We start from the raw sequence: 27,810 nt of genomic DNA, 5'->3' as shown, positions 1-27,810 counted from the left end.
AGGGTAGATTGCAATGTTGTTGAGAGCACCGACTATCATCGCTGTGGTGATAGGATGTGGGCAGGTGAGGCGAGGTGCGGAGGGATGGCAGGGCACCTTGGGGGCCCTGTGGCCGAGAGGCGGGTACAGTCACTCACCGCTCCTCTTTCTTTTGGCAGATGCACTCGCCAATAATCTCCTTGATTTCAGGATCCACAACCTTGTTGAAGCTGGCAGGCTTCACTCCCTGAGAACAGAGAAAGGAAAACAAATAATTCAGAGGGAAGGCCGGACTCAGTGGGTTGGGGAAATAAGGGTGAAAACACAGAGCGAGATGGCCACATATATAGTCACCAAAACAGCATGATAATATGACCAAAGGTTATTTTGTTTCCAAATGTGGTCTTAGTTTGAACACCTCATTTTAAGTGATGGCATCCTGACTTTGGGAGTTTTCTTGATATGGAGACATGCACAAAACGAGTCCTTAAAAACCTACATCACATTTCAGGTGTCGTCTATATCACTTGTCAGATCGTTAATGATTTAATCAAGACCCTTTCCACAACTATATGGACAAAAATAAATAACACTAAATAAAAAATTGGCTTTTCAGGAACTGGCGCATTCATACAGATGCTATAATGTACCTCATGTTGTGACGACCCTCCCACTCTGTCTGCCGTATTCTCTCTTTGTTCTTGTTTCCTTATTAGGATGTCGGTGGGCTGAGTTGGGAGGGTCGTCAGCTACATGGGAAACACCTGGGCCCGGTGTCTCCCAGGATAAATACACCACTTCCCCATTCATGGAGGAGACTCTCTCCATGCAGACACCGTCATGGCTTTTTGGTTGTTTGCTTAAGCACCTTTCAACACACCGCATTATCACATTTATGCATGCAAAACACCCACTTTGATTACACACACCATTGTTAATTGCATTTAGGTTACCTTAGTTAAATAAATATATTTTGTTATTCCTTATCTCCACGTTGTCTCCCTTTTGTTACGGGCTTTGAGCCGGTTCGTGACAATGTAGTCTGGTTTATAGCTATTGAGGTTTCCCTTTGATAAAGGAGCTATAAATAACCATCTCTGGTCTCTCCAGGGCACTGATATGCATAGAGTAAAGAAGACTCAGTGAAACACTGCTGCTTCCAGAAAGAGGGGGTTGTGTGTTTAATAGCAGGTGGATATAGCCTGGTAACTTGGTAGCCTGGTCCCAGATATGTACAGTGCATTTAGAAAGTATTCAGTTCAATCTTGGTTTCATCAGACCAGAGAATCTTGTTTCTCATGGTCAGAGTCCTTTAGGTGCCTTTTGGCAAACTGTGATAAGCAGGCTGTCATGTGCCTAGTGGCTTCCATCTGGACACTACCATAAAAGGCCTGATTGGTGGATGCTGCAGAGATGGTTGTCCTAGAAGTTTCTCCCGTCTCCTCAGAGGAACTCTGGAGCTCTGTCAGAGTGACCATTGGGTTCTTGGTCACCTCCCTGACCAAGGCCCTTCTCCCCCAATTTCTCAGTTTGGCTGGGCGGCCAGCTCTAGGAAGAGTCTTGGTTCCAAACTTCTTCCATTTAAGAATGATGGAGGCCACTGTGTCCTTCAATTCATCCCCAAATCTTTGCCTCGACACAATTCTGTCCCGGAGCTCTACGGAGAATTCCTTCGACCTCATGGCTTGGTTTTTGCTCTGACATGCACTGTCAACTGTGGGATCTTATATAGACAGGTGTGAGCATTTCCAAATCAATTGAATTTATCACAGATGGACTCCAATCAATATGTAGAAACATCTCAATGATGATCAATGGAAACAGGATGCACCTGAGCGCAATTTCAAGTCCCATAGCAAAGGGTCTGATTACTAACGTAAATAACGTAAGTCTGTTTGATATATTCAATACATTTACAAAAAATATTTAAATCAATTTTAGAAGGCTGTAACGTAAAAACAAAAGTGGAAAAAGGGAAGGAGTCTGAATACTTTCTGAATGCACTGTACATGCCTTAGCCAACTGCCCTGACTATCCTTAGCATAGGCATGTGCTTTAGTCCTCTGATTATCATTGATAAGGTTAGTCAGAAGAGTCAGCTAAAGCACAGATCTGAAACCAGGATAAGGTGAGTCACTCCATTCCAGCAGTGCCTGCCAAGTTTAAAGAGCACAAAATCAATACCATGACTCCGAACCCCCCCCCCCCAATCTAAAAACAGTTTGCTGCATGCTTTCTTCCTCACTGGCATGGAGTGGAATACACCCTCAAGGCTGGATCTGTGAAGAACTGGTGGGGGTTCTAGATGGGGCTGCGGCGGTCACAGAATTTAATCAGCCGGTGATTGTCAAGCAAATAACTCCCAGTCTCAAGGTAACTGACCGTTAATTAACAAACACATTTAGCATCTCCTGGCTTGCACACATAGCCTACAAGCCCAATGATGCAGACCTTTGGGTTTAAACTTTTTAAATAGTATGAAGAATACAATTGAACAAAGCAGAAAAATATAAAAAGGATACTTTCCTCAAATCGTATGTCACATGCACAGAATACAACAGGTACAGAACTTGCCGTGAAATGCTTACTTACAAGCCCTTAACCAACAATGCAGTTCAAGAAAGAGTTAATAAAAAATATGTACTAAATAAACTAAAGTAAATAAATAAACACAGGAAATGTACATAACAATAACAAGGCTATACACAGGGGGTACAGAGTCAATGTGCGGGGGTACAGGTTAGTCGAGGTCATTTGTAAAGGGACTATGCATAGATAATAAAACAGAAAGTAGAAGCAGTGAAAAAACAAAGCTGGGGGAGGGTCAATGCAAATAGTCCAGGTAGCCATTTGATTAGTTGTTCAGCAGTCTTATGGCTTGGGGGTAGAAGCTCTTAAGGAGCCTTTTAGTCCGCCTAGTACAGTGAGGGAAAAAAGTATTTGATCCCCTGCTGATTTTGTACATTTGCCCACTGACAAAGAAATGATCAGTCTATAATTTTAGTGGTAGGTTTATTTGAACAGTGAGAGACAGAATAACAACAACAAAATCTAGAAAAACATGTCAAAAATGTTATAAATTGATTTGCATTTTAAATGGGCGAAATAAGTATTTGACCCCCTCTCAATCAGAAAGATTTCTGGCTCCCAGGTATCTTTTATACAGGTAACGAGCTGAGATTAGGAGCACACTCTTAAAGGGAGTGCTCCTAATCTCATTTTGTTACCTGTATAAAAGACACCTGTCCACAGAAGCAATCATTCAGATTCCAAACTCTCCACCATGGCCAAGACCAAAGAGCTCTCCAAGGATGTCAGGGACAAGATTGTAGACCTACACAAGGCTGGAATGGGCTACAAGACCATAGTCAAGCAGCTTGGTGAGAAGGTGACAACAGTTGGTGCAATTATTCGCAAATGGAAGAAACACAAAATAACTGTCAATCTCCCTCGGCCTGGGGCTCCATGCAAGATCTCACCTCGTGGAGTTGTAATGATCATGAGAATGGTGAGGAATCAGCCCAGAACTACACGGGAGGATCTTGTCAATGATCTCAAGGCAGCTGGGACCATAGTCACCAAGAAAACAGTTGGTAACACACTACGCCGTGAAGGACTGAAATCTTGCAGCGCCCGCAAGGTCCCCCTGCTCAAGAAAGCACATATACATGCCCGTCTGAAGTTTTCCAATGAACATCTGAATGATTCAGAGGACAACTGGGTGAAAGTGTTGTGGTCAGATGAGACCAAAATGGAGCTCTTTGGCATCAACTCAACTTGCCGTGTTTGGAGGAGGAGGAATGCTGCCTATGACCCCAAGAACACCATCCCCACCGTCAAACATGGAGGTGGAAACATACTTTGGGGGTGTTTTTCTGCCAAGGGGACAGGACAGCTTCACCGCATCAAATGGACGATGGACGGGGCCATGTACCGTCAAATCTTGGGTGAGAACCTCCTACCCTCAGCCAGGGCATTGAAAATGGGTCGTGGATGGGTATTCCAGCATTACAATGACCCAAAACACACGGCCAAGGCAATAAAGGAGTGGCTCAAGAAGAAGCACATTAAGGTCCTGGAGTGGCCTAGCCAGTCTCCAGACCGTAATCCCATAGAAAATCTGTGGAGGGAGCTGAAGGTTTGAGTTGCCAAACGTCAGCCTCGAAACCTTAATGACTTGGAGAAGATCTGCAAAGAGGAGTGGGACAAAATCACTCCTGAGATGTGTGCAAACCTGGTGGCCAACTACAAGAAACATCTGACTTCTGATTTCCAACAAGGGTTTTGCCAACAAGTACTAAGTCATGTTTTGCAGAGGGGTCGAATACTTATTTCCCTCATAAAAATGAAAATCAATTTATAAAAGTTTTTAACATGTGTTTTTCCAGGATTTTTTTGTTGTTATTCTGTCTCTCACTATTCAAAGAAACCTACCATTCAAATTATAGACTGATCATTTCTTTGTCAGTGGGCAAACGTACAAAATCAGCAGGGGATCAAATACTTTTTCCCTCACTGTATAAAGGTCCTGGATGTCAGGAAGCTTGGCCCCAGTGATGTACTGGGTCGTATGCACTACCCTCTGTAGCGCCTTACGGTCAGATGCCGAGCAGTTGCCATACCAGGCGGTGATGCAACTGGTCAGGATGCCATCGATGGTGCAGCTATAGAACTTTGAGGATCTGGGGACCCAAGCCAAATCTTTTCAGTCTCCTGAGGGGGGGAAAAATGTGTTTTTGTGCCCTCTTCACAGCTGTCTTGGTGTGTTTGGACCATGATAGTTTGTTAGTGATGTTGACACCAAGGAAATTGAAACCCTCGACCCGCTCCACTTCAGCCCGTCGATGTTAATGGGGGCCTGTTCGGCCCTCCTTTTCCTATAGTCCACGATCAGCTACTTTGTCTTGTTCACATTGAGAGGTTGTTGTCCTGGCGCTACACTGCCAGGTCTCTGACCTCCCTATAGGCTGTCGCATCATTGTCGGTGATCAGGCCTAACACTGTTGTGTCGTCAGCAAACTTAATGGTGTTGGAGTCGTGCTTGGCCACGCAGTCGTGGGATAAACAGGGAGCACTGGAGGGGACTAAGCATGCACCCCTGACGGGCCCCAGTGTTGAGGATCAGCGTGGTGGATGTGTTGTTACCTACCCTTACCGCCTGGGGGCAGCCCGTAAGGAAGTCCAGAAACCAGGTGCAGAGGGAAGTGTTTAGTCCCAGGGTCCTTAGCTTAGTGATGAGCTTTGTGGGCACTATGGTGTTGAACGCTGAGCTGCAGTCAATGAATAGCACTCTCGCATAGGTGTTCCTTTTGTCCAGGTGGGAAAGGGCAGTGTGGACTGCGATTGAGATTGCATCATCTGTGGATCTGTTGGGGCGGTATGCGAATTGAAGTGGGTCTAGGGTTTCTGGCATGATGGTGTTGATGTGACCCATGACCAGCCTACCAAAGTATTTGAGGGAGTGCGCACAAACGTTGGCCTATAGGTTTGATTTTTAATACATTCTAAAAGATACATGATGCGATTAATTATGGCTTGAAAAAAGCTCTGCTTTGTTTCTTGTGCAGGCTGTACACACTTCAGTCTCTCATTCACAATTTGACAAGCACTTGATAATGCGTCGAATTTCCCGGCAGCATCCCCTTTGTGTGGCATAATGCCCCTTAAAACAAATCCATGCCTTTTGTGGCTGTTGTGCCCTTGGGCTGCATATAATCATTTGAATTCCCTTCTCCCTGCGTGTTTTGAAGCACCTCTCACTCACGTGATCGGGTCTTTCTCACAGGCTACAAGTGAAGACCAACACACCGAGGATGCAACTGCGCGCATCCTTTCCGAGGCGCATATTGAAGATATTGGAAGAACTGTCCACATTTACTTTGTCAGCCAACAAGATGAGTAGGCCTAATGAACAACAAAATCACTAGCCTATGTCATTCTACTATCCCCCAATGTACAAAAGTTGACTATACTGTGCGAGAAATAAATATTCCAAACATAGTCTGGGACAGTCGTGGGATGCGATAGATGCGAATTCAACCTCTTGCATCAAAAAGCATTTTTACGCAATGAGGCTGATGCAACAGATCAGAATGTTTAGCTTACAATGTTGATAAATTATTAGGCTATTTCTTCACATTATAAGCACAGCAATGCACACACACGGCAGTAGGCTATAAGCGCAAATGTTCCGTTAGCGGGAAAACACCCTTATCAAAAGTCACTGTTGTGAAGACAAGCAATGTGCTTAATATTAGGAAATTTGAGATACATATAATAGGAATAGTCTATAGAAAGCTGATGGGATCCTCTTTTTAATAGAAGCCATCACTATTTTCTCACGCAATTACATAGCCTATAGAAATGTTGCAAAACATGAGCTCTCATGAAGTGTTTGATTAGAATTTCTATTACATTTACATCAGAGTGATTAGAGGGACAATAGAGAGTGCCGAGTACTAGGCAGTCAGAATGTTTGGTAGGCTACTAATGACCATCAGCAGCATCAGAGCTTGGAGAAGCCTAATTACCAAAACGGTTATGTGGAATTTGACTGCCTTCATGACTCGCTACCGCTGGTGTGGCGGTAATACGGTCACCACAACAGCCCTGGGCAGTACCACATGGCACGTCATAACCATCTTTACTGTCCAGTAAGCTTGTCATACTAGGGAGTTATTCAAGTATCAAAACCCATGGGGCTCTAGTAACATAACCCCTTCCTTGGAAAGACATTGCATTTCCTTACATTCAATGGGGCATTTCCATTGTGGAATAGTGTACCATGAAAGCCATAATAATACAGTTGCTATCGTCAAACCATCCTCTTTCGTAATAACCCAATAGACTGGGCTTACTGAGTTCAATCTAAAGCTAATTTTCTCATGGTCACGTGTGTGTGAGCTACAGACTTATGGGTTGTACCATTGTATGTTTATTTCTTCTGTAGAAACCAACCATTAGTCTGTTATTAAAAATGGGTGCTGAGCTAGAGTGGTGTTTGTGAGAAAAGGGCGGATCCCAATGGGGGTCTTTTTACAAAACACATTTGTTAAATCCAAAATGGTTTGCGCTACAAACTATTGAAAACCATTGATGAAAAGCTTACTCTCACGAACACGTTTTGCTCTATGACGCTCACAAGCTACACAAAAGTCGCTAGAAGGTAAGGGGTTTTTCTACATAGAAGATCATAGGAAATCCCAGGACAGTGTCTATAATACTGTAATAAGCTCACAGTTGCTGTCAAATTCTAAACTTCTCACAGTTGTCACTGACTAGTTGGATATTCATTTCACACTGAGCAAACAATTTCTGCACTTACAGCATTCATAGAAAGTCATTATCAAGTTTTTGCTTAAAACTTGACAATAAAACTCATGAATGCAGCTCTTTTTGTCAAATTGTTTTGCGTTTTACTTGTAGCCCTGGTTGTCCTGAAAATAATAATATGGTAAAACACTTCATTGTGAGGCTAAATATAAAGGGCTGGACATGCAGATAAATGAAAGTCAAATAAATTAAAAGCCGATTTTTACTGGGGTTTGGGACTGATTAAAAGTCTGGTTAAAAAGTTTAAAAAACATGGTTAAAAAGACATGCTCTGGATCTTTGGCGACTACAAAATATATTAACCTCCTGCGTTGGACTGGGTGTGTCGATGTGTAGTTCATACATGCAAGATCTATGATCAGCATTACCGTCGGACCTCAATTAGCCACGAAATCCCTAGTTTGAAATAAACTTTTTCTGGACGCTGTGCTGCACCATTGTCCCCTACGTGGGCCATTCCCCTCACAATTAGAGTTCTAGCCAATGAGCTTCACCCTTCACCATTTGAGTGACAGCTAGCCAGATGCACACACAGCAAAGCGAGAGGATTGACATGGTGCACAAACCAGCAAGTGACGTAGTATGAAATTTTCGGGAACCACTTTTAGATTGTGAGCGTTACTTTCAGAACTACTGGATAAAAAGTATACAAAAGTACCAGAGAATCTCTTTAATATAGAGAGGTCATTCAAAAAAAAAGGTAAAGCCCTAGTTAGAAAATGAAAACCTATTCTATGACCTTGTGATGCTCTTTATTTTCTTATTATTTGCTCATCTGTCAAAATGTTGGGGGTCATGTCTAAACAGCAATTTTCAAGTCTTGCCATAGTATTTCAAGCAGATTTAAGTCAAAACTGTAACTTGGCCACTTAGGAACATTTACTGTCTTTTTGGTAAGCAACTCCAGTGTAGATTTGGCCTTGTGTTGTAGCTTATTGTCCTGCTGAAAGGTGAATTCCTCTCCCAGTATCTGGTGTAAAGCAGACAAACAGGTTTTGCGCTAAGATTTTTCCTGTGCTTAGCCTCATCCTGAAAAACTCCCCAGTATTTGCAGATGTAAAGCATACCCATTCCATGATGCAGCCACCACACTTGAAAATAAGGAGGCAGTTACTCAGTGATGTGTGTGTTGGATTTGCCCCAAACATAGGGCTTTGCATCTAGGCCAAAATAAATGCATTCCTTTTCCATGTTATTTTTTCAGTATTACCTTAGTGCCTTGTTGCATACAAAATGCATGTTTTGGAATATATATTTTTTTGTGTGTATATTTAAGTTATTTTCACAGTGTCATTTAGGCCATTATTGTGGAGTCACTACAATGTTGATCCATCCTCAGTTCTCTCCCATCCCATCACAGCCATTGAACTGTGTAGCTGTTTTATTTTATTTTAAATAAGCTCTGTTCAGAAGGATGACTCTGAGGTGTCTGGGTGAATTAATACATAATAGCATATTATAATAGAACAGCATATTTATTAACTAGACAATGCTTAAATAGATATTCAATGTTTGGTTTGTTATTAGTACCCAATCACTGCCCTATTGTATGAAGCTTTTTCGAAAAGCTCTCTGGTCTTTGTAGTTGAATCTGTGCTTGAAATTCAATACTTGACAGGAACCTTACGTATGGACACAGAGGAAAGGTTAGCTATTCAAAAATCATGCCAACCAGGGCATATATATATATATATATACTTTTTTTTATTTTTTATAAAAAAAGTTTGTCCACCAGCCACTGTGGCAGGTAGATAACAAAATTATAAATCTACCCTTAACTCAGATTTTTTACCAGCCCAAATATATTTGTCCCACTAAAATTACAAAAACACAATAAAAACTGATGAGCATGCTTTGTAATATTTCTAAAACAAATGTATTACTAGTAAGAAGTGATGTATATTGTTTGATTTCATTTTTTTGCGACCCAGTAAATTAACCAAAATATCAGAGGAGACAAAATGTTCACCTGCCCCTTTAAGGGTGGGAGGTTACAGTGATAACGTGAATCAAGAAATTTGTGCCTGTGAGATTGAATCTGACCAGTGCTGCCATATTCACAACTTTCCAGGCAAATTGGGCTACTTTGAAAACGATGTGGTGGGTGAAAATGTATTGGTCATGGGTTGCGGGTTTTTGGGCCATTTCTAATTTGCTTAAAGAAAACAGTATCAAGCCAAGTGTTTATGCATGTTCAGTTTTTGGGTCTTGCAGGAGTTTGAAATGGAAGTTATGGAACTACCTCGCGTGGTTCTTTTTAAATGGGGAAAAGTCCTCAATGAAACTGGCATTAAATGCGGAGAATGATACATTTGCCTCTGTTGGCCATCAAGCCTATTAATTGATATGCCATTGTAGGCTACCATTTGATACAATAAATATGTTGAAAAGACAATATCACTGGAGTCATTGCAAATCAATGTGCCACTTGTGTAGCCTACCTGGAGCTGGCAAACCAATTTAATAAATAGCCTATAACTTCAGTTTATTGTTGTAGCCTTTTGTTTATATGCACATTTTTTTTTTGAATATGTGAAACATACAATATACTTGCAGTGAAGCCTCTCAACAACTACATCATACCAGTCATCCAACAGACTCCCATTCAGAGCGACACACAGAAGCATCCAGGTTCAATGCCCTGCTCAGAACTCCCACAAGGCCAAAAAGTGTCAACCCGAACCCTGCAAGACTGCTGCCCCCTCCCCACAGTTCCCCAATAGCTGTCCCTCAACTATTCGAGACCCCTCCCACAGCCCCCCCCCCCAAGATGAAAAACAAAAAAATACAATGAATTCCATTCCCCACCCCCAAGAACCCCCACCAATGCAACAAACAAGAGAATGAACTAAAGAAGAAAAATGAAAGACAGAAGAAAACAGCAAACACAAAAAAATATCATTTAAAAACAATAACAGACATCAAAGACAACTAAAATCATAACAGCAATGCCAACTGTATATGTTTGTGTGCATGTCTGGCACTATTACAGGTATGTGTGTGTTCTTGTATGCGTTTATTTGGATGAGAGTGTGTGTATATGCATGTGTACAAACTGCACGGCATCAGCCTCAGGCAAACCGGCATTGGTTGTAAAAACACTGCCCCTCAGTGTCAGACATACTTTTTATTTTTACTTTTATCTTTGACCATCAGTCTAACTCCACAACCACTTGTCTTCAATTCCACATCCCAACCCTCAGCCCATCCATCTCTGCTGGCCACCCACTTAACATTTCTACACAACACATATCTATCAACTATGCTGTGATGTTTAACGTACAATTTCAATCTAATCAAATCCACAGATTGCGAGTTGAAGATTACTAATACACTTAGTCAAATTATTTTATTAGTAATTGGCTGACCCGGTCTCGACAGATCTCCTAACAGTACTATTTCTAGGGTCAATTTTAGATCAATGCTATTTTCAGCCATTCCTGAACCTGAGACCAGAAACGGGCTACCTGAGGGCAATACCAAAATAAATGGTCTTCACATAAAAATCTGCAGAGCTTCGATTAATTTTATGCCCCAAATATTCAAGAATTCTATATAATAATTTTAGCTGAAAAGCAAAGTCTTGAATCTTGCGTTGTTTTATATATCAACTCATATACCCTGTATCATGGAATCGGTCCATCAAAAATCTCTTAAACTATTTTGCGATCTGTATGGCAGTTGTCAACATCCTGGTCCTCAAATTAAACTGGTATACTTTCCTATTTATGCTATTTTTATTCCTCCGCCAATTTTGAGCCTTTGATCTGGCAGACAGACCAGCTCCCTACCCCCTCCCGCTGCCATTTTTGGGGTAATACTGTAATCAATTGGTTGTACTCTTGGATTGAGCAGACCTTTCCGTACAATTCTGATAACTCCATGAAGGACATAACTCTACAATGTAATTTAAGAACAAAACACCCCATTCAAACATCTTTCGCATAAATACAGGTATTTTATCAACCAGCACATTTGAGTTCAGCCATAATATTTGTTCTCTCTTTTCAGGGGGAGGAAATTGAAATTGTAGCCAGCTCTGCAATGCTTGTTTGAAAGAGAGATACTTTTTTTCTTAGTATCATTTTCAATTAATCGAAAATGAGGTGCATCAATCTGCACAAAGGCAAAAAAGGCCATTTTTAAACGATTTTTAGTAATCTACTTGAGAACCATCCCACCCAATTCATAGTCATTATATTGATAAGCATGGTTTATTTTGTCTGGTTTAGCATCCCAGATGAAGCAAAATATTTTTTGCTCAAATGATTTGAATAATTAATCAGGAGTAGGCAGCACCATAAGTAAGTAAACTGAGATATGACTAAGGAGTTAATCAGGGCAATTTTTCCATAAATAGACAGGTATTTACCTCCATGGTTGCAGGAGCTTGTCTATTTTTACAAGTTTTCTATTTAAATTCATTGTGGGGAGCTTATTTATACCTTTTGTGATATGAGTACCAAGTATGTCTACTTCACCATCAGCCCATTTTATAGGTAAACTGCAGGGTAATGTAAAAGTTGTATTTTTAAAAAGATCCAATACGTAATATTGTACACTTACCATAATTAGGTTTTAGTCCAGAGAGTACAGAAAAGTCATCTAGATCTTTAATGAGACATTGCAGGGATCTAGCTTGCGGACTTAATATAAAACTTGAGTCATCGGCATACATGGACACCTTTGTTTTAAAGCCTTGGATTTCTAATCCTCTGTCGTTATTGGATCGGATTATAATAGCTAGCATTTCGATGGCCATAACGAATAGATACGGTGAAAGCGGACACCCTTGTTTAACTCCTCCTGCCAATTCAAAACTCAGAAGTAGTCGTTATTTACTATTTTACACCTGGGGTTGCTATACATTATTTTTACACAATTTATAAAAGATATTTACCGAAATGGAAAAAAATCCAGGCATTTATAAATAAAATCCAGTCTTACTTTATCAAATGCCTTTTCAAAATCTGCTATAAAATACCAGGCCTGGCTTAGATGTTCTATTATTTCTAGTAGTTGTCATATATTTTCTCCAATGTATCATCCATGTAAAAAACCTGTCTGATCAGGATGAAAAATACCTGGTAAAACCCTTTTAAATTCTGAGTGCTATGCATTTCGCTAGTATTATTGTGTCACAACATTGAAGTGTAAGGGGCCTCCAGTTTTTTTTTTTTGATAGACTGGGTCTTTATAATTGCCATCTGGGTCTTGTTTTAATAATAGAGAAATCAGACCTTCCTGCGGAGTACCTGACAGACTACCATTTCTATAGAAGAAGTGGTTAAAAAACAAACTAACAATTGAGCTTTTAGTATATCAAAAAAAGGCTTGATATACCTCTACCGGTATGTCATCAAGCCCTAGGGTTTTTCCAGACAAAGGATTTAATAGCCTCAGTTTTTCCTCTAATTTGGTCTTTAAATATGTTAATTTTCCATATTATTTGGAAAGAATTCCTTACCGTAATCTTAATTCAGTGGGAGAGAATGATACGGAAAAGAGAACATCTGCCTAAAAGAATTAGCTTCCTCTTAAAATATAATTCGGAGAATCATAGATGACTCGTCTTCAGTAACGAGTTTCTGCAAACTATTTTTGTTAGCGTTCCTGTATTGGAAATTCAGTTAGAATTTTGTGCATTTTCTCCATATTCCATCCAGTTTGCTTTATTTTTTCTAATAGATTACATTAGATTGTTCTTGAATAAGTTCAAGTTTTTTGTATCTCTGTAGTATCGTCTTCATTGCTATCTACCTGTACTATTAGTTCATGGATTTCCCTTGTTAGTCTTGTCTCTTTAGCCAGAAACTGATTTTTTATTATTGATGAATATTGAATGACCTCTGAAGGTACCATTTAAAAAGGTTTCCCAAACAATAAATGGATTTTGCTGAACCTATATTATACTGGAGAAATTCAGTTATAAATTATTTTGTCTTATTTTAACTAAGTTGTCCTCCAGTAAACGTTGATTACATTTCTTATATCCCCGTGCACGTGGAAAAACTAAGAGTTATGTGAATTCCAATTAGATGATCCAATCGCATTCGGTATCCTATTAAAACTTTAACCTTTGATGCAAGAGAGAAAGACAAGTAGTCAAGACGACTAGCTTGATTAAGTCTCCTCCATGTATATCTCACTAGGTCGGGGTTTTAGTCTCCAAATATCCACTATTTCTAAAGTGTACATAATATTTGTGATTTCCTTAAGGGCACGGTGTTTATAGTTTGTAGAGCAATTACCTTCATATCGACTTCATAGTGTTTAGATATTTTTACAGTTCCCATACTTTTTTTTCGTAACCTGAAGTCCCTGTAGAATTTAGTACAGCCATGATGTTATGGAGCTGTCTCGGAATAAGCTGTCCATCTATAAAGAGTTTGTCCACAATGAGAAAGGCACGCTTACCCTTCTCCCTTTGTACCAGATACAGTCGCTTACGACGTTCGTTTATCTCCCTTAGAAATTGGTCATCGAGACAGAATTTGGACCCTTTAAGCTCCCTTCCCCTGCTTTTGATCAGCTCCTTTTGTTGGTAGTGTTCAAATTATGCGATGATTGGTCGATGACCTTTGGTCTTGTCACTGAGTTCCAAGCCTGTGTAATCATTGGAAAGCCACCTTGTTTACAGTCTCTATAGGAAGTTAAGGCAGATTGCATGAATTCTCTGATCGTGCTCTCTGGATTATTGGATGTGTCCTCAGGAATCCCAGAAGAGAAAAAAAATAGATTTTTTTCAAATCAATTTTTACGCATGCTACGACTTTGTATGTCTAGTAGCGACTCCATCACCTTTTGTCCCCTGAGTAGACAATCCATGTTGGAATCGTAGATTTTTACCTTGGCTGCGAGTGCCTTGTTTTCCTTGGAGCGTGAGAAGTTCACTCTAGCTAAACTCCCTCAGCCCTGCTACCGCCTCACACAACTTTTCCAGTGTTGCATGGATTCCAGCCAGAGCACTAGCCTCTACTTCAACGGTAAGTAATATGTCCGTGTCTGTAGATGAATCTGTTTATTTTTTTCCCCCCTCGGGTTAAAGTTATTTTGTGAGGTAGTATGATCTTTCCATGATGGAGTATGTTGTTCCTCCATAGCGTAAAGCTGTTGGTACTCGTCAATTTCCCTCAGGATCTCCTTAGTATCCAGGTTGGCTCTTTACTGCAACCAGTTGTTTTACGAAAAGATAACAATGAGTCTTTCCCACGACAGGTGTCTGTAGTACAGCCAGCTAGCACTCGCGGAATCCACGCAAAAAAAGGGAACACAAACTTGCAGTCCCAGCCGAGTGTAGACATTACAAACAACAAACCGAGTGTAGACAGTACAACGTTCTGTTGCGCGCTCGGGTGACGAATCTGATATGTTTAGATAATTACATTGGAAGTCAAAGCTCTATAGCAATTGCCGATCAGTTGTTAGAACGCATTAGATTAACAGTAGTCAAGATTGTTAATTAAAAAAATTGCCTAAACACTGACTGTTGTTGATAAGCATATTCAGTATATACAAACACCACATGAGGCTGCTGAGGGGAGGACGGCTCATATGAAATGGCTGGAACGGCGCAAATTTAAATCGCATCAAACACCTGGAAACCATGCGTTTGATACCATTCCACTAATTCCGCTCCAGACATTACCATGAGCCTGTTCTCCCCAATTAAGGTGCCACAGACCTCCTTTGATATATACATAATTCATTCACTAATTTAAATTATGACCCCATTCTCAGTATCCTATTCCAGCAGGCCATTGGAAACAACCACTTACCTCGAAATCACCTCGCTATTCATGTTGAATAAATTCATCTGTTTGAACTAAGCAAGCTGCTAAATCGTTCAGTTTACATCTTGCCTACATCTTGTCTAGGCTAATGTAGACCTATCAAGGGATATAGGCTACCTGTCTTTATCTGAGCAAACCATGGCAAAGTTGAATTACAATTATAAAAACCCCAATTTTACTCTAGCCTATGCCTATTGAAATGACAAGTCAATCTCGCAAATGGGCCATTTATAACAGTTTGTAGGCTTAACATCTGGCACATAATAGAAAAATTGGCAGATAGCCTAACAGTTTGTTCATCCAAGTGTTTCTTGCTCAGAGATTGAGATCTTCTGTCCAACTTTAATCAAACTCTCCTGTCTGCTTTATCTATAGTTAAAGCTGTGGTAAATCAGACCTTAAACCATGGGTATGACAAAAAAAAAATGCGCTGGTAACCAGTTTATAATAGCAATAAGGCACCCCGGGGGTTTGTGGTATATGGCCAACGAATGTATCCAGGCTCTGTGTTGAATCATGCTTAAGAGCCTTTAGCCGTGGTATACTGGCCATATACCATACCTTCTTGTGCCTTATTGCTTAATCATAGCAGTCAAACAAGTTTAGTCGACATCCATTGAAAGAAAATATAATTTTCCCTTATTAAAAACTCAGAATTTTCCCTTGCGACAATTTTTTTTTATTACAACATGTCATAGCTCTCAATAATTCTTATTTTGAGGGAAAACAATTATTTCTTCTAATGTCGTTACAAGTTCCTACGCTATTCCTTGATTGTCTAGATAACGTTATGAAAAAGGTTATTGTATAAATACGGCAACTTTTTTGGGGAAATTAAATTGGGTTAGTTTTCAGGCCTTTTGGGCAGGTTGAGTGTAGTCATTGGACTAAATTTTAGCAGGACCTGGCAACCCTGAGTCTGACTAGTAGAAGCGTTGTCTTCTCTTCCCTAGCAGTAGAAACTCAAACATAGAAAAACAACCTAGCTTTTGAACAAAACTATGTAAATGGCCAAGAAACACAATACATTCGTTTCAAGTAAATTAGACTTACCTGTCCACGCACTAAGCCTCCTGTGCGTCTGTGTGTTAGTTGGTCAGGACGTGAGGTTGGGTGGGCATTCTATGTTTTCTGTTTCTGTGTTGGTTTTGGGTTGCCTGGTATGGCTCTTAATTAGAGGCAGGAGTTTGGCGTTCCTCTAATTAAGAGTCATATTTAGGTAGGCGTTGTCACAGTGTTCGTTGTGGGTGATTGTCTTCCGTGTCTGTGTAATTGTTTGCACCATACGGGACTGTTACGGTTTGTTCGGTTTGTGTAGTCTAATTGTCCTATTCGTGCGTTCTTCTTGTTTTTATGTAAGTTCGTCGTATAGGTCTGTCTACACCGTTTTGTTGTTTTGTTAGTTTATACAAGTTCGTGTCTATGTTAAACGTTTGTAGCCTGTGTGTGCACATCGTTTATTTAGCTTCACGATCGTTTTCTTGTTTTGTTAAATAAATATGTGTTCAAACTTCGCTGCGCCTTGGTTCCCTCAATACTCCTCCTCTTCCGAAGATGAAGAGGAGGACCGCCGTTACAATAAATGGGATCATAGACTATTTTTATTCACAAAGGCGAGTGAAATGCTCACAATGTGGAGCCCTGACCACCAGCCAACATGGCTGGTGAAATAGACATCTTGCCTGCCAATGACAAAATCTACCCGCATTTGGCAGGTGGCCGGTGTTAATTTTAGGCCCTGATGTCAACTTCAAGTCCATGTAACTTGTGTTTTGTTAAACCACATTTAACAACTAAATTAGGCATCCCCTAAACAAAAAGGCTAAACACTTGTTCTACAACTATAATTTAGTTATATCCTTTTATTATTACAAATAAAATATTCCACTAACATTGAAGATATTTTGTGTGTATTGTTTACAAAACATGAAAATTAAATACATTTTAATACTACTTTGTAACAAAATGTGAAAACCAAGGGATCTGAATAATTTTGCAAGGCAATTATTTTGCAATTATGCGTCTGCCATTCATAGTAGTCACAAGGCCACAATTAATTTTTGTGTCTACCCTAGTTGTGAGAGTGTTACCTCTATACAAGCTGAATTGGTGTAAATGTTAAAATGTGGACTCACGCTGGTGACTTTGCGATAGATCTGTGCAGCATTCTGGCACTCCGAGTAGGGGTACTCTGAGGTGGCCATCTCCAGCATACACATCCCAAAGGCATAGACGTCCACTGCCTCGTCATAGTGCTCCTCATACATCTCTGGGGCCATGAACTCTGGGGTGCCTGGGAGGACAGGGGTCAAAGGTTAGAAAGGAGGATACTATTAGAATCTGGAGGCTGTTGTCCATTTGAGAAAGACTAATAGATGACGAGACACCATGTGTTACTGATGCAGTCAGGTTGGATCTCCTACCTATGACACTCTTGGCGAAGGAGGCCCTCTTGAGCGTGGCCAGCCCCAGGTCTCCTATCTTTACAGAGCCGGTGGGGCCCGTGATGAAGATGTTGTCACACTTCAGGTCCCTGTGGATGATAGGAGGGTCCCGGGTGTGGAGGAAGTGGAGGCCCTTTAGGATCTGTCTACACCAGCTCCTTAAGACCTTGGGTTTCATCACCTTGAAGCGCTTCAGATACCTACAGGAGGGAAGGACATCAGTATCACCATCAATACATTCTACAGTCTTGGGATTGATAATCGACTCAAATTCGTTTCAACTTGGGGCTAACTTATTAATGTGCATATCACCCCTTGCCTCTTTTTGCAGTACTAGGGATAAAAACAAACTTAGTCATCTGATCAATGATAAATAATACTCCAGCACACATGTTGACTGGTTTGTTGGGGGAATGCATTAGAAAAAAATATTTGTGTTGCGTTTATGTATAGATGCAGCCCAGTTATAGCCTGTTCCATTGACCATCATCTCTCCCATCTCCAGCAGGTCTGACAGCACACTCACGTTTTGAGTGTTCCGGAGGTCATGAGCTCAGTCACCAGGACAATGCACTTCTTCCCTTTGAGGGGTGACTCCCAAAAGTCGTAGAAGCGGACGATGTTGGGGTGCTGCAGCCCCTTCAGCATCTCGGCCTCCTCCTTAAACCGCTGACGCTCCACTTTGGTCAGCTTACGGTCCTGAGGGAGGGGAAGGAAGGGGACAGAGGTCAAATCCAGGCATGTGGCCAGGAAAATATGCCTGGTTGAACCTTGGTAATTTACAATGTTCTTCATAATCAAATGTTGCAACACTCTATACAAACTGTGGACAGAGATCATGTGAAATGAAGAGGTAATTACCTTGTTATGGATAGGGGGCAGCATTTTCACGTGTGGATAGAAAACACTGAAGTTTCTAAAACTGTTTGAATGATGTCTGAGTATAACAGAACTCAAATGGCAGGCGAAAACCTGAGAAAAATCCAACCAGGAAGTGGGAACTTGAGGTTTGTAAGTTTTCAACTCTGGGCCTATCGAATACACAGTGTCTATGGGGTCATTTTGCACTTCCTAAGGCTTCCACTAGATGTCAACAGTCTTTAGAACCTTGTTTGATGCTTCTACCGTGAAGTGGGGCCGAATGAGAGGGGATTGAGTAAGGTCTGCCATGCGCGTTCACGTGAGAGCGAGCTCTGTTCCATCGCATTTCTGAAGACAAAGGAATTCGCCGGTTGGAACATTATTGAAGATTTGTTAAAAACATCCTAAAGATTGATTCTATACTTCGTTTGACATGTTTCTACGGACTGTAATATGACTTTGTCTGAAATTTTGCCTGGACCTGCCCGCGCGTCGTTAGTTTAGATTGTGTACTGAACGCACAACCCAAAAAGAGTAATTTGGACATAAATGGACTTTATGGAACAAATCAAACATTTATTGTGGAACTGGGATTCCTGGGAGTGCATTCTGATGAAGATCAAAGGTAAGTTAATATTTATAATGCTATTTCTAACTTATGTTGACTCCAACATGGCGGATATCTTCTTGGGTTGTGTTGGTCTCTGAGCGCCGTACTCAGATTATTGCATGGTTTGCTTTTTCCGTAAAGTTTTTTTGAAATCTGACACAGCGGTTGCATTAAGGAGAAGTATATATTTAAATCTGTGGATAATACTTGTATCTTTTATCAATGTTTATTATGAGTATTTCTGTGATTTGATGTGGCTCTGTACAAATTCACGGGATGTTTTGGAGGCAAAGCCAAATGTAAACTGAGGTTTTTGGATACAAATATGAACTTGACCGAACAAAACATACATGTATTGTGTAACATGTTGTCCCGGGAGTGTCATCTGATGAAGAATATCAAAGGTTAGTGATTGATTTTATCAATATTTCTGCTTTTTGTGACTCCTCTCTTTGGTTGGAAAATCGCTGTATGCTTTCTGTGACTAGTTGCTGACCTAACATAATGATATGTTATGCTTTCGCCGAAAAGCTTTTTTTTTTTTTTTTTTTTTTTAAATCGGACACTGTGGTTGGATTAACGAGAATTGTATCTTTAAAATGGTGTCGAATACTTGTATGTTTGAGAAAATTGAATTATGAGATTTCTGTTGATTGAATTTGGCGCCCTGCAATTTCATTGGCTAGCGGAACCCCAGTCCTAGACAGGTTAACATCAGAGCATTTCCAGAGGGACCTATACGCAGGATGGGAGAGTGGGCCTACAGTATGTGCAGGAAGTGCTTCCCCTGCTCCGTCTGTTTGTGCGTCTGGTATTAGTGTGTCTGTGCGCCATATTCAGCTCACTAATTGAAACATAGGTTTGACCCAGCTGGTCACCCCAGGGCAATGATTACAGTGAGGACCAGTACGGGAAAATGAAAAATAAAGTTAATCAATTATATATTTTACGGGGACTGAAGGTGAGTTAAGGCTGCCAGGCTTGCTAGGACAGACCAGACAACTTCAATTAGCACTACGGTGTGTAGAAAGAAGTGTCGAGGCCTTTGGGCCCAACAAGTGTTAGGAGTCTCTCACAACCTACCCCACCCACATTGAGGCCTTTGAAGTCCCTTTCTGCTGTTCAGAGACCATTCACTGGCATTTTCTACAAGAAATCTGCCTCCAGAAATAAAACCTTCTCCCAAGTGGGTGTGACACCTACTCCCGTTGCCTACTGCTTGGATTCCACCTGGCGATCTGTTCACCGTCTGCCCTGGCTTGTCTCCCCGTCTGGCTTGTCTCCCCCTGTCTTTGGGCTAGCCATTGTAAGTTCAGAGTCACTCACCACCCCCCCCGCTCTCCTGAGCTTTCGCTCGCCTCCAGCACACACGCACTGTTGGGGCGAGTGACTCTGAACTTACAATGGCTAGCCCAAAGTCGTTATATACAACGACAAAAAAAAAGCATTTTGCCATTCGCCTCCTGAATGCTTTGTTGACCGTTTACCCAACCGTGGGACAGACTGTTTGTTCCCACACTCGGGACTGACTTTCTATTGGTTACACAGACTTTTGGCCTCCCATCCTATTCTAACCACTTCTCACCAGCTTTGTAGTCATGTTACCTGATGAAATTGTTGTACAATATGATCTTGTCGTCATCTAATGCACATTCAAATGTCATAAAATCAACATGGTAGAGCTCTCCCCCGTCCCCTGATTGTATTAGTACTGATGATATCTGGAAATGTTTATGTACACCCTAGCCCATCTACTGTTACTAGCCCCAATGCTGACTTTTGCTTTGATATCGGTTTTCACTGATTTCTGCTCTCGTAAAAGCCTGGGCTTTCTGCACGTTAACACGAGAAGCTTATAACCTAAAATAGATAAATTGAAAGTGTGGGTTCCCAGCTCCAATCCAGATGTGTTGGTAATTACTGTTTTGAATACTCATGTTAACCTTACTGGTTATAACCTTTTTCAGCAAGACAGATCTTCCAAAAAGGTAGGGGAGTGGCAATCTTTACCAAGGATCACCTTCAGTGCTCAGTTGTCTCTAACAAGTCTGTCCCCAAACGATTTGATTGTTTTAAGCATTAAACTTTCAAATAGCTCTTTGTTGACTGTTGCTGGGTGCTATCGTCCTCCATCAGCACCGGCCAGTACCCTACCTGCCCTAAGCTCTCTCCTGGCCCCTTACACTAAGTCTGAATTTGTAATTACCGTTTTACAGCCTGTGTTCCTAAACGGCTGCTCAGTGAAACAACCTGTCCTGGTTTGTCGTAGACGCTTGCTAAAAAACTTTAATGAGCATGCCCTCCTTCATGAACTGGCCTCTGTAAATGGTATAGAATCAGCTTGATCCCCTCTGTCAAAGACTCTTGAACCTTCTTGTTTGATATTTTCAGTGGTATTGTTAACAAACACACTCCAATAAAGAAAACGAGAATTAAAAACCGGTTCAGCCCCTGGTTCGACCGTGATCTTGTAGAGTTACTACACCTCAAGAATTGCATTTGGCGAAATGCTCGACAAAAGCATACTCAGGCTGACTGGCTCTCGTTCAGGCAAATGAGAAATCATTGCACTCTGGCTATCCAGAAGGCCAAAGTTAGTTATTTTAAGGAGCAGTTCCCTCTGTGGGTCTAACCCCAAAAAAGTTCTGGAAAACAGTTAAAGACCTGGAAAATAAACCCTATACCTCTCAGATGCCCATGTCCTTTAATGTTGATGTGGTTGTTACTGACAAAAGCACATGGCTGAGCTTTTTAAATCACCACTTCATAAAGTCAGGATTCCTATTTGACTCAGCCATGCTTCCTTGCCTGTCCAACATTGCTTCATCTCCCAACTCTTCTAATGAGACTAGCCCCGACGCTCCTCCCTCTTTTTCCCCTGCCCATATACAAAGTTTCTCCCTGCAGGCGGTCACTGAATCAGAGGTGCTAAAGGAGCTCCTTAAAACTTGACCCCCAAAAAAACATCTGGGTCATATTGTTTAGACCCTTTCTTCTTTAAGGTTGCTGCCCCCTCATTGCCAAGCCTTTCTCTGACCCTTTTTAAAAAAGGGGGAGATTAAGGTGATCCTAACTGTTATAGGCCTATTTCTATTTTACCCTGTTTATCAAGTGTTGGAAAAACTTGGCTTTCTTGATGTCTATAGTATGCAATCTGGTTTCTGTGTCAGCGCAACCTTAAAAAAGGTCCTCAATGATGTCACCATTGCTCTTGATACTAAGCAATGTCGTGCTGCTATTTTTTATTGACTTGGCCAGAGCTTTTAATACGGTAGACCATTCCATTCTTGTGGGCCGGCTAAGGAATATTGGTGTCTGAGGGGTCTTTGGCCTGGTTTGCTAACTACCTCTCTCAAAGAGTGCAGTGTATAAAGTCAGAACATCTGCTGTCTCAGCCACTGCCTGTCACAAAGGGAGTACCCCAAGGCTCTAACCTATGCCCCACGTGCTTCAATTTACATTAGCATAGCTCAAGCAGTAGGAAGCTCCCTCATCCATTTATATGCAGATACAGTCCTATACTCAGCTGGCCCCTCCCCGGAGTCTGTTATAAAGCTCTACAACAAAGCTTTCTTGGTGTCCAACAAGCTTTCTCTGCCCTTTACCTTTGTTTTGGAGGTGTTCAGAACAAGGTTGTGGTTTGGTAAGAAGAGTGCCCCTCTCCCCACAAGTGTGATTACTACCTCTGAGGGTTTAGAGCTTGAGGTAGTCACCTCATTCAAATACTTGGGAGTATGGCTAGACGATACATTGTCCTTCTCGCAGCAAAAATCAAAGCTGCAGTCTAAAGTTAAATCTAGACTTGGTTTCCTCCTATCGTAATCGCTCCTCTTTCACCCCAGCTGCCAAACTAACCCCGATTCAGATGGCCATCCTACCCATGCTAGATAACAGAGAAGTAATTTATAGATTGGCAGGTAAGGGTGCTCTCGAGCGGCTAGATGTTCTTTACCATTCGTCCATCAGATTTGACATCAATGCCCCTTATAGGACACATCACTGCACTCTACAGTCGTAGCTAAAGGTTGAGGATGATAAATAGAACATTTTCAAAGTCTGCTGCCTCAGTTTGTATGATGGCAATTTGCATATACTCCGGAATGTTATGAAGAGTGATCAGATGAATTACAAAGTCCCTCTTTGCCATTCAAATTGACTGAATCCCCCCAAAACATTTCCACTGCATTTCAGCCCTGCCACAAAAGGACCAGCTGACATCATGTTAGGGATTCTCTCGTTAACACAGGTGTGAGTGTTGACGAGAACAAGGCTGGAGATCACTCTGTCATGCTGATTGAGTTCGAATAACAGACTGGAAGCTTCAAAAGGAGGGTGGTGCTTGGAATCATTGTTCTTCCTCTGTCAATCATGGTTACCTGCAAGGAAACACGTGCCGTCATCATTGCTTTGCACAAAAAGGGTTTCACAGGCAAGGATATTGCTGCCAGTAAGATTACACCTAAATGAACCATTTATCGGATCATCAAGAACTTCAAGGAGAGCTGTTCAATTATTGTGAAGGCGGCTTCAGGGCGCCCAAGGAAGTCCAGCAAGCGCCAGGACCGTCTCCTAAAGTTGATTCAGCTGCGGGATCGGGCATCGCCAGTACAGAGCTTGCTCAGGAATGGCAGCAGGCAGGTGTGAGTGAATCTGCACGCACAGTGATGCAAAGACTTTGAGGATGGCCTGGTGTCAAGAAGGGCAGCAAAGAAGCCACTTCTCACCAGGAAAAACATCAGGGACAGACTGATATTCTTGCCTAGTTAAATAAAAATATATATGGTCATGGAGAATAAGGGGTGTAAGCATAGCTCAGCAAACAGACACTTGCTGCAAAGCACCATGTGGTTTACTTCAGTAGGACCAAAGGCTCTTTCACAGTGTGCGTGTCAGTGTGAGAGTGCATGGTGTTGAAGTGATAGATACCACTCGGTCAGGGACAACATATAGACTCTTAGACACCATAGAGCTCTATTGAAAGCACACATTCTATGAACTAAGGCTGTGACTAGTGTTGTCATGATACCAGTATCATCATACTTGGAAGTAAGGAAGCCAAACAAAGCAGACTGTATGAGAAGAAAAAAGTCCTAATGTTGAAAAAAAGGAGCCTTATGTTCTCACCCAGAGCCACATGTTTATTTTGCAAGCTAAAGCACACAATATTTTACAAAAGTAGGCTTTAAAAAAAAAGAGCCATATAGTTTAGTTTAAAACATTTTGCCAAGGAAAAATTGGTATCGTAGTCATGCTAGTTGTGACCCCCCCCCACCAGGGGTGAGGATCTGATGTCCCTGGGGGACACAAGTGCACACAGATCCCACATCAGGGGAGAGAAAAAATTAAAATCAATATCTTCCCTCTTTCTCCCACCCCCTCTCCTCTGCATTCCATTTACACCCCTGCTCCCCCATTTTCATCAACCACTCCTTTCTGCTCCCATCAGCTCCCCCTCATCTTCCCCATCTGCTTACCACAGAAAAAGAAGCACCAGTAGGTCTGATGGGTTCCTGAGTGTGATGCTTTGATTTCCCTTTAGAACACAGTGAGAGTAGTCACCCAACCCAGTGCCACACAGAGAAGCGGACGCCATTAACGATAAGATCTGATGAACATAAAACCAAGAGATCAAAATCCATTCAATTATTCAACCTACGGATTGGAAATTGGAGAGAGTGAAAAGAGCGATGAGGATTTCAATGAGTGAGCGTGAGACTAGTAAAACAAAGTGAAGAGATTATTTTAAACAGAGGCTGTGTGTGAGTGAGAAAAACAGAGGGTATTTTATTAGGCCTCAGATGCAATATCACGTGCAATGAGGGGGAGTGATCTGGAGGAGTGTGTGTGTCAAGTATTATTAGTCATATGTATGGGATACACACAATATACACACACACACAGTCCAAATAAATACTTACTTGCAAGTTCCTTCGACAATGCAACAATAAATACAAACAAAAGTATATGGCTCAGTAGAATAGAGATTTTAGCATATGTACAATACAGGAAGACACAAATTATAGTCCAATATTTACACGTGTTTTGGGGAACAGGGGATTGGAGGCAAGTGTTTAAATTGTGCAGTGTGTGGGGGGGGGGGATTTTTCACTGCACTCTGAAGTCCAATAAATAATTGACAGCTGCAGAGAGGCTGAGCTGTACAAGGGTAGGTGGTAGCAGGCAGGGGATGGGCTGAGTGGGGCTGTCCCCAAATGCTGCTGCACAGGAGGATCCCTTTACACTATATCCCCCTCCTTGAATGACTACCTCATCTCTGTACGCAAAACATCATTATCTGTAATGTCCCTCAGTCGAGCAGTGAATTTCAAAACACCGATTCAACCAGACCCTGGTGGTTTTCCAATGCCTTGCAAAGAGGGGCACCTATTGGTAGACGGGGTAAAAAAGAGCAAACATTAAATAGCTCTTTGATCACGGTGAAGTTATTATTTACACTTTGGATGGTGTATCAATCCATCCAGCCGTTACAAAAGATACAGGCGTCTTTCCTAATTCAGTTGCCGGAGAGGAAGGAAACAACTCAGGGATGTCACCATGAGGCCAATGGTGACTAAAACATTTACAGAGTTTAATGGGTGTGATAGGAGAAAACTGAGGATGGCTCAACAACATTGCAGTTACTCCACAATACTAACCTAAATGACAGAGTGAAAAAGAAGGAAACCTGTACAGAATACAAATATTGTTTGCATTAAGGGACTAATGTAAAAAAATGTGTCAAAGAAATTAAGATTATGTCCTGAATACAAAGTGTTATGCTTCGGGCAAATCCAACACATCAGAGTAACACTTCATATTTTCAAGGATGGTGGTGGCTGCATCATGTTATGGGTATGCTGGTCATCAGCAAGGACTAGGGAATGCTTTTGGGGGGATAAAAAAAATAAACAAAATAGAGCTAAGCACAGGCAAAATCCTAGAGGAAACCATGGTTGTCTGCTTTTCGAAAAGACACTGGGAGACAAATTTATCTTTCAACACAAGGCCAAATATACACAAGAGTTGCTTACCAAGAGATATTGAATGTTCCTGAGTAGCCTAGTTACAGTTGACCATGTCAAGTCTTGAAAATGGTTGCAATGATCAACTTGACAGAGCTAGGAGAATTTAAATAATGTGCAAATATTGTACAATCCAAGCATGCAAAGCTCTTAGAGACTTACCCAGAAAACCTCACAGCTGTAGCTGCTGCCAAAGGTGATTCTATCACGTATTGACTCAGGCGTGTGAATACTTATGTAATTTAATAAATTTGCTAAAATTTCAAAAAACATGTTTAGATGGTGTAGATTGAGAAAAAAAATTACAATTTAATAAATTCAGGCTTTAAACAAATGTGGAGTAAGTCTCAATGGGTGTGAATACTTTCAAGGCACTGTACATCCTAAAAACCAAAGTGTTATTTTTGTTTTAATAGGGCTGTAGCAGTCCCCGAAATTGTATTGTAACCAATGCATCCATGAATTAAACTCAATTCTGCCATTTTCAAATAGCTGTGCTGTAAACATTGTGTACATGCATGTGAGATCACGCACACGTGTGTGTGCGCGTGTAGAGAGAGACCCAGCTAATGTAGCCATCTTCCAGAACAGGCTGTATAGAGTAGCCCAAAACTGGAGCCAGGCAGAATTGAAGGCACACAGATCCATCCCATCGGGCCATGCTCCCTCTGAGCTTTAACTCTATTCGTACAAGATTGTAGGTGCGATTGTTTCATGAGTGAGGACAATCTCACCTGGCATCCCAGAAGTAGGTGAAACATAGTTATACTACCAGTATAACTCCAGAGCCCTATCATAATGCCTTAAAACTAAATCACCACCAGCTTAACCATGTCTAACAATTCCGATGATTGTCCGACTGGATAAAGTTCAGTTACCACTGAAGTCTAATGAACGCAAACATAACCATGGCTGGGTCACTACACATTGAGATACATAATATGGCCCAGTCACAAACAAAAGTTCAGAATTGTAGTGGCAAACGTGAAAAGATCACCTGATGTGTCGCTTGGGCAGCATGACAGGAAGCAATTATTAGTGACCCATCCGAGTCAAAGATCAGAGAAACGAACTACACAGACACACAGAGGGGATGCTGGAACGAGAGACGCTCTGAAGATCCATGAGAAACAGTCCTCGTGAAAACAGTAACCCTTCCAGTGGTCTCCCAGGCTTTCTGTTCGAGAACAGGACACAAAAACACATCACAGATCTTTCCAGCAGTCGTTAGTTTTCCTAAGGTTACCGACACCAAAGGGATTTTTCCACCACTGAATGGATGGTAAAAGCTATTTTATGTCTTTGAGGACCTGAACAACAAAAAGCTAATTTGCCTTCAGTGTTGTTTTTCTCTTCAAGTGGTCATTCTGTTAAGAGACCAAGTTAAAGTTAATCAATAGCTGTCCTGGTCCAGCTGGACAAAGACTAGGCCTGCCCTCTGAGCCTGACTGTGTGTTTTGAAGTAGGAACTAAAAACACTGGTGGGAGAAAGTAGTCTGTAGTTTCTAGTGGCTTCCAGCACGTCATTCCATTGATTTGAGACCACCACAGGGTCGGTGAGGGTACAATAACAGAGCTCAGTGGGGCAAGGTTGCTTGTTAAAAGGTTAACAGCCTTTATCATTGCCAATATTCACGTGTGACCTACAGAATTAACGTATCAAATTTGCACTGCTTCGTCCTGGACATAGCTGGATAAATTAAGTCTTATTTTACATCAATTGAACCAAAGCAGAAGCGGGCAGGAAGGAATAAACTAAAGCATCATTG

General features: G+C 41.4%; 1 protein-coding gene across 10 annotated transcripts in view; it reads right to left on the bottom strand.

Moving 5' to 3' along the window:
- Positions 1-27,810, bottom strand: part of LOC129861020 (serine/threonine-protein kinase WNK2-like) — an 89,742-nt gene that overhangs the window by 34,403 nt on the left and 27,529 nt on the right. For all 10 annotated transcript variants that reach the window (XM_055932036.1, XM_055932032.1, XM_055932033.1 and 7 more), the window contains 4 exons: positions 18,075-18,247; positions 17,528-17,748; positions 17,240-17,397; positions 138-226 (listed from right to left, as the gene is read on the bottom strand). In XM_055932036.1, coding sequence (XP_055788011.1) covers positions 138-226; positions 17,240-17,397; positions 17,528-17,748; positions 18,075-18,247 — 641 coding nt within the window. The remainder of the gene's footprint in view (positions 1-137; positions 227-17,239; positions 17,398-17,527; positions 17,749-18,074; positions 18,248-27,810) is intronic.

Source organism: Salvelinus fontinalis, chromosome 8 (assembly GCF_029448725.1).
Source record: "Salvelinus fontinalis isolate EN_2023a chromosome 8, ASM2944872v1, whole genome shotgun sequence".
Lineage (NCBI taxonomy): Eukaryota > Metazoa > Chordata > Actinopteri > Salmoniformes > Salmonidae > Salvelinus > Salvelinus fontinalis.
This window is presented reverse-complemented; position numbering and strand designations above follow the sequence as displayed.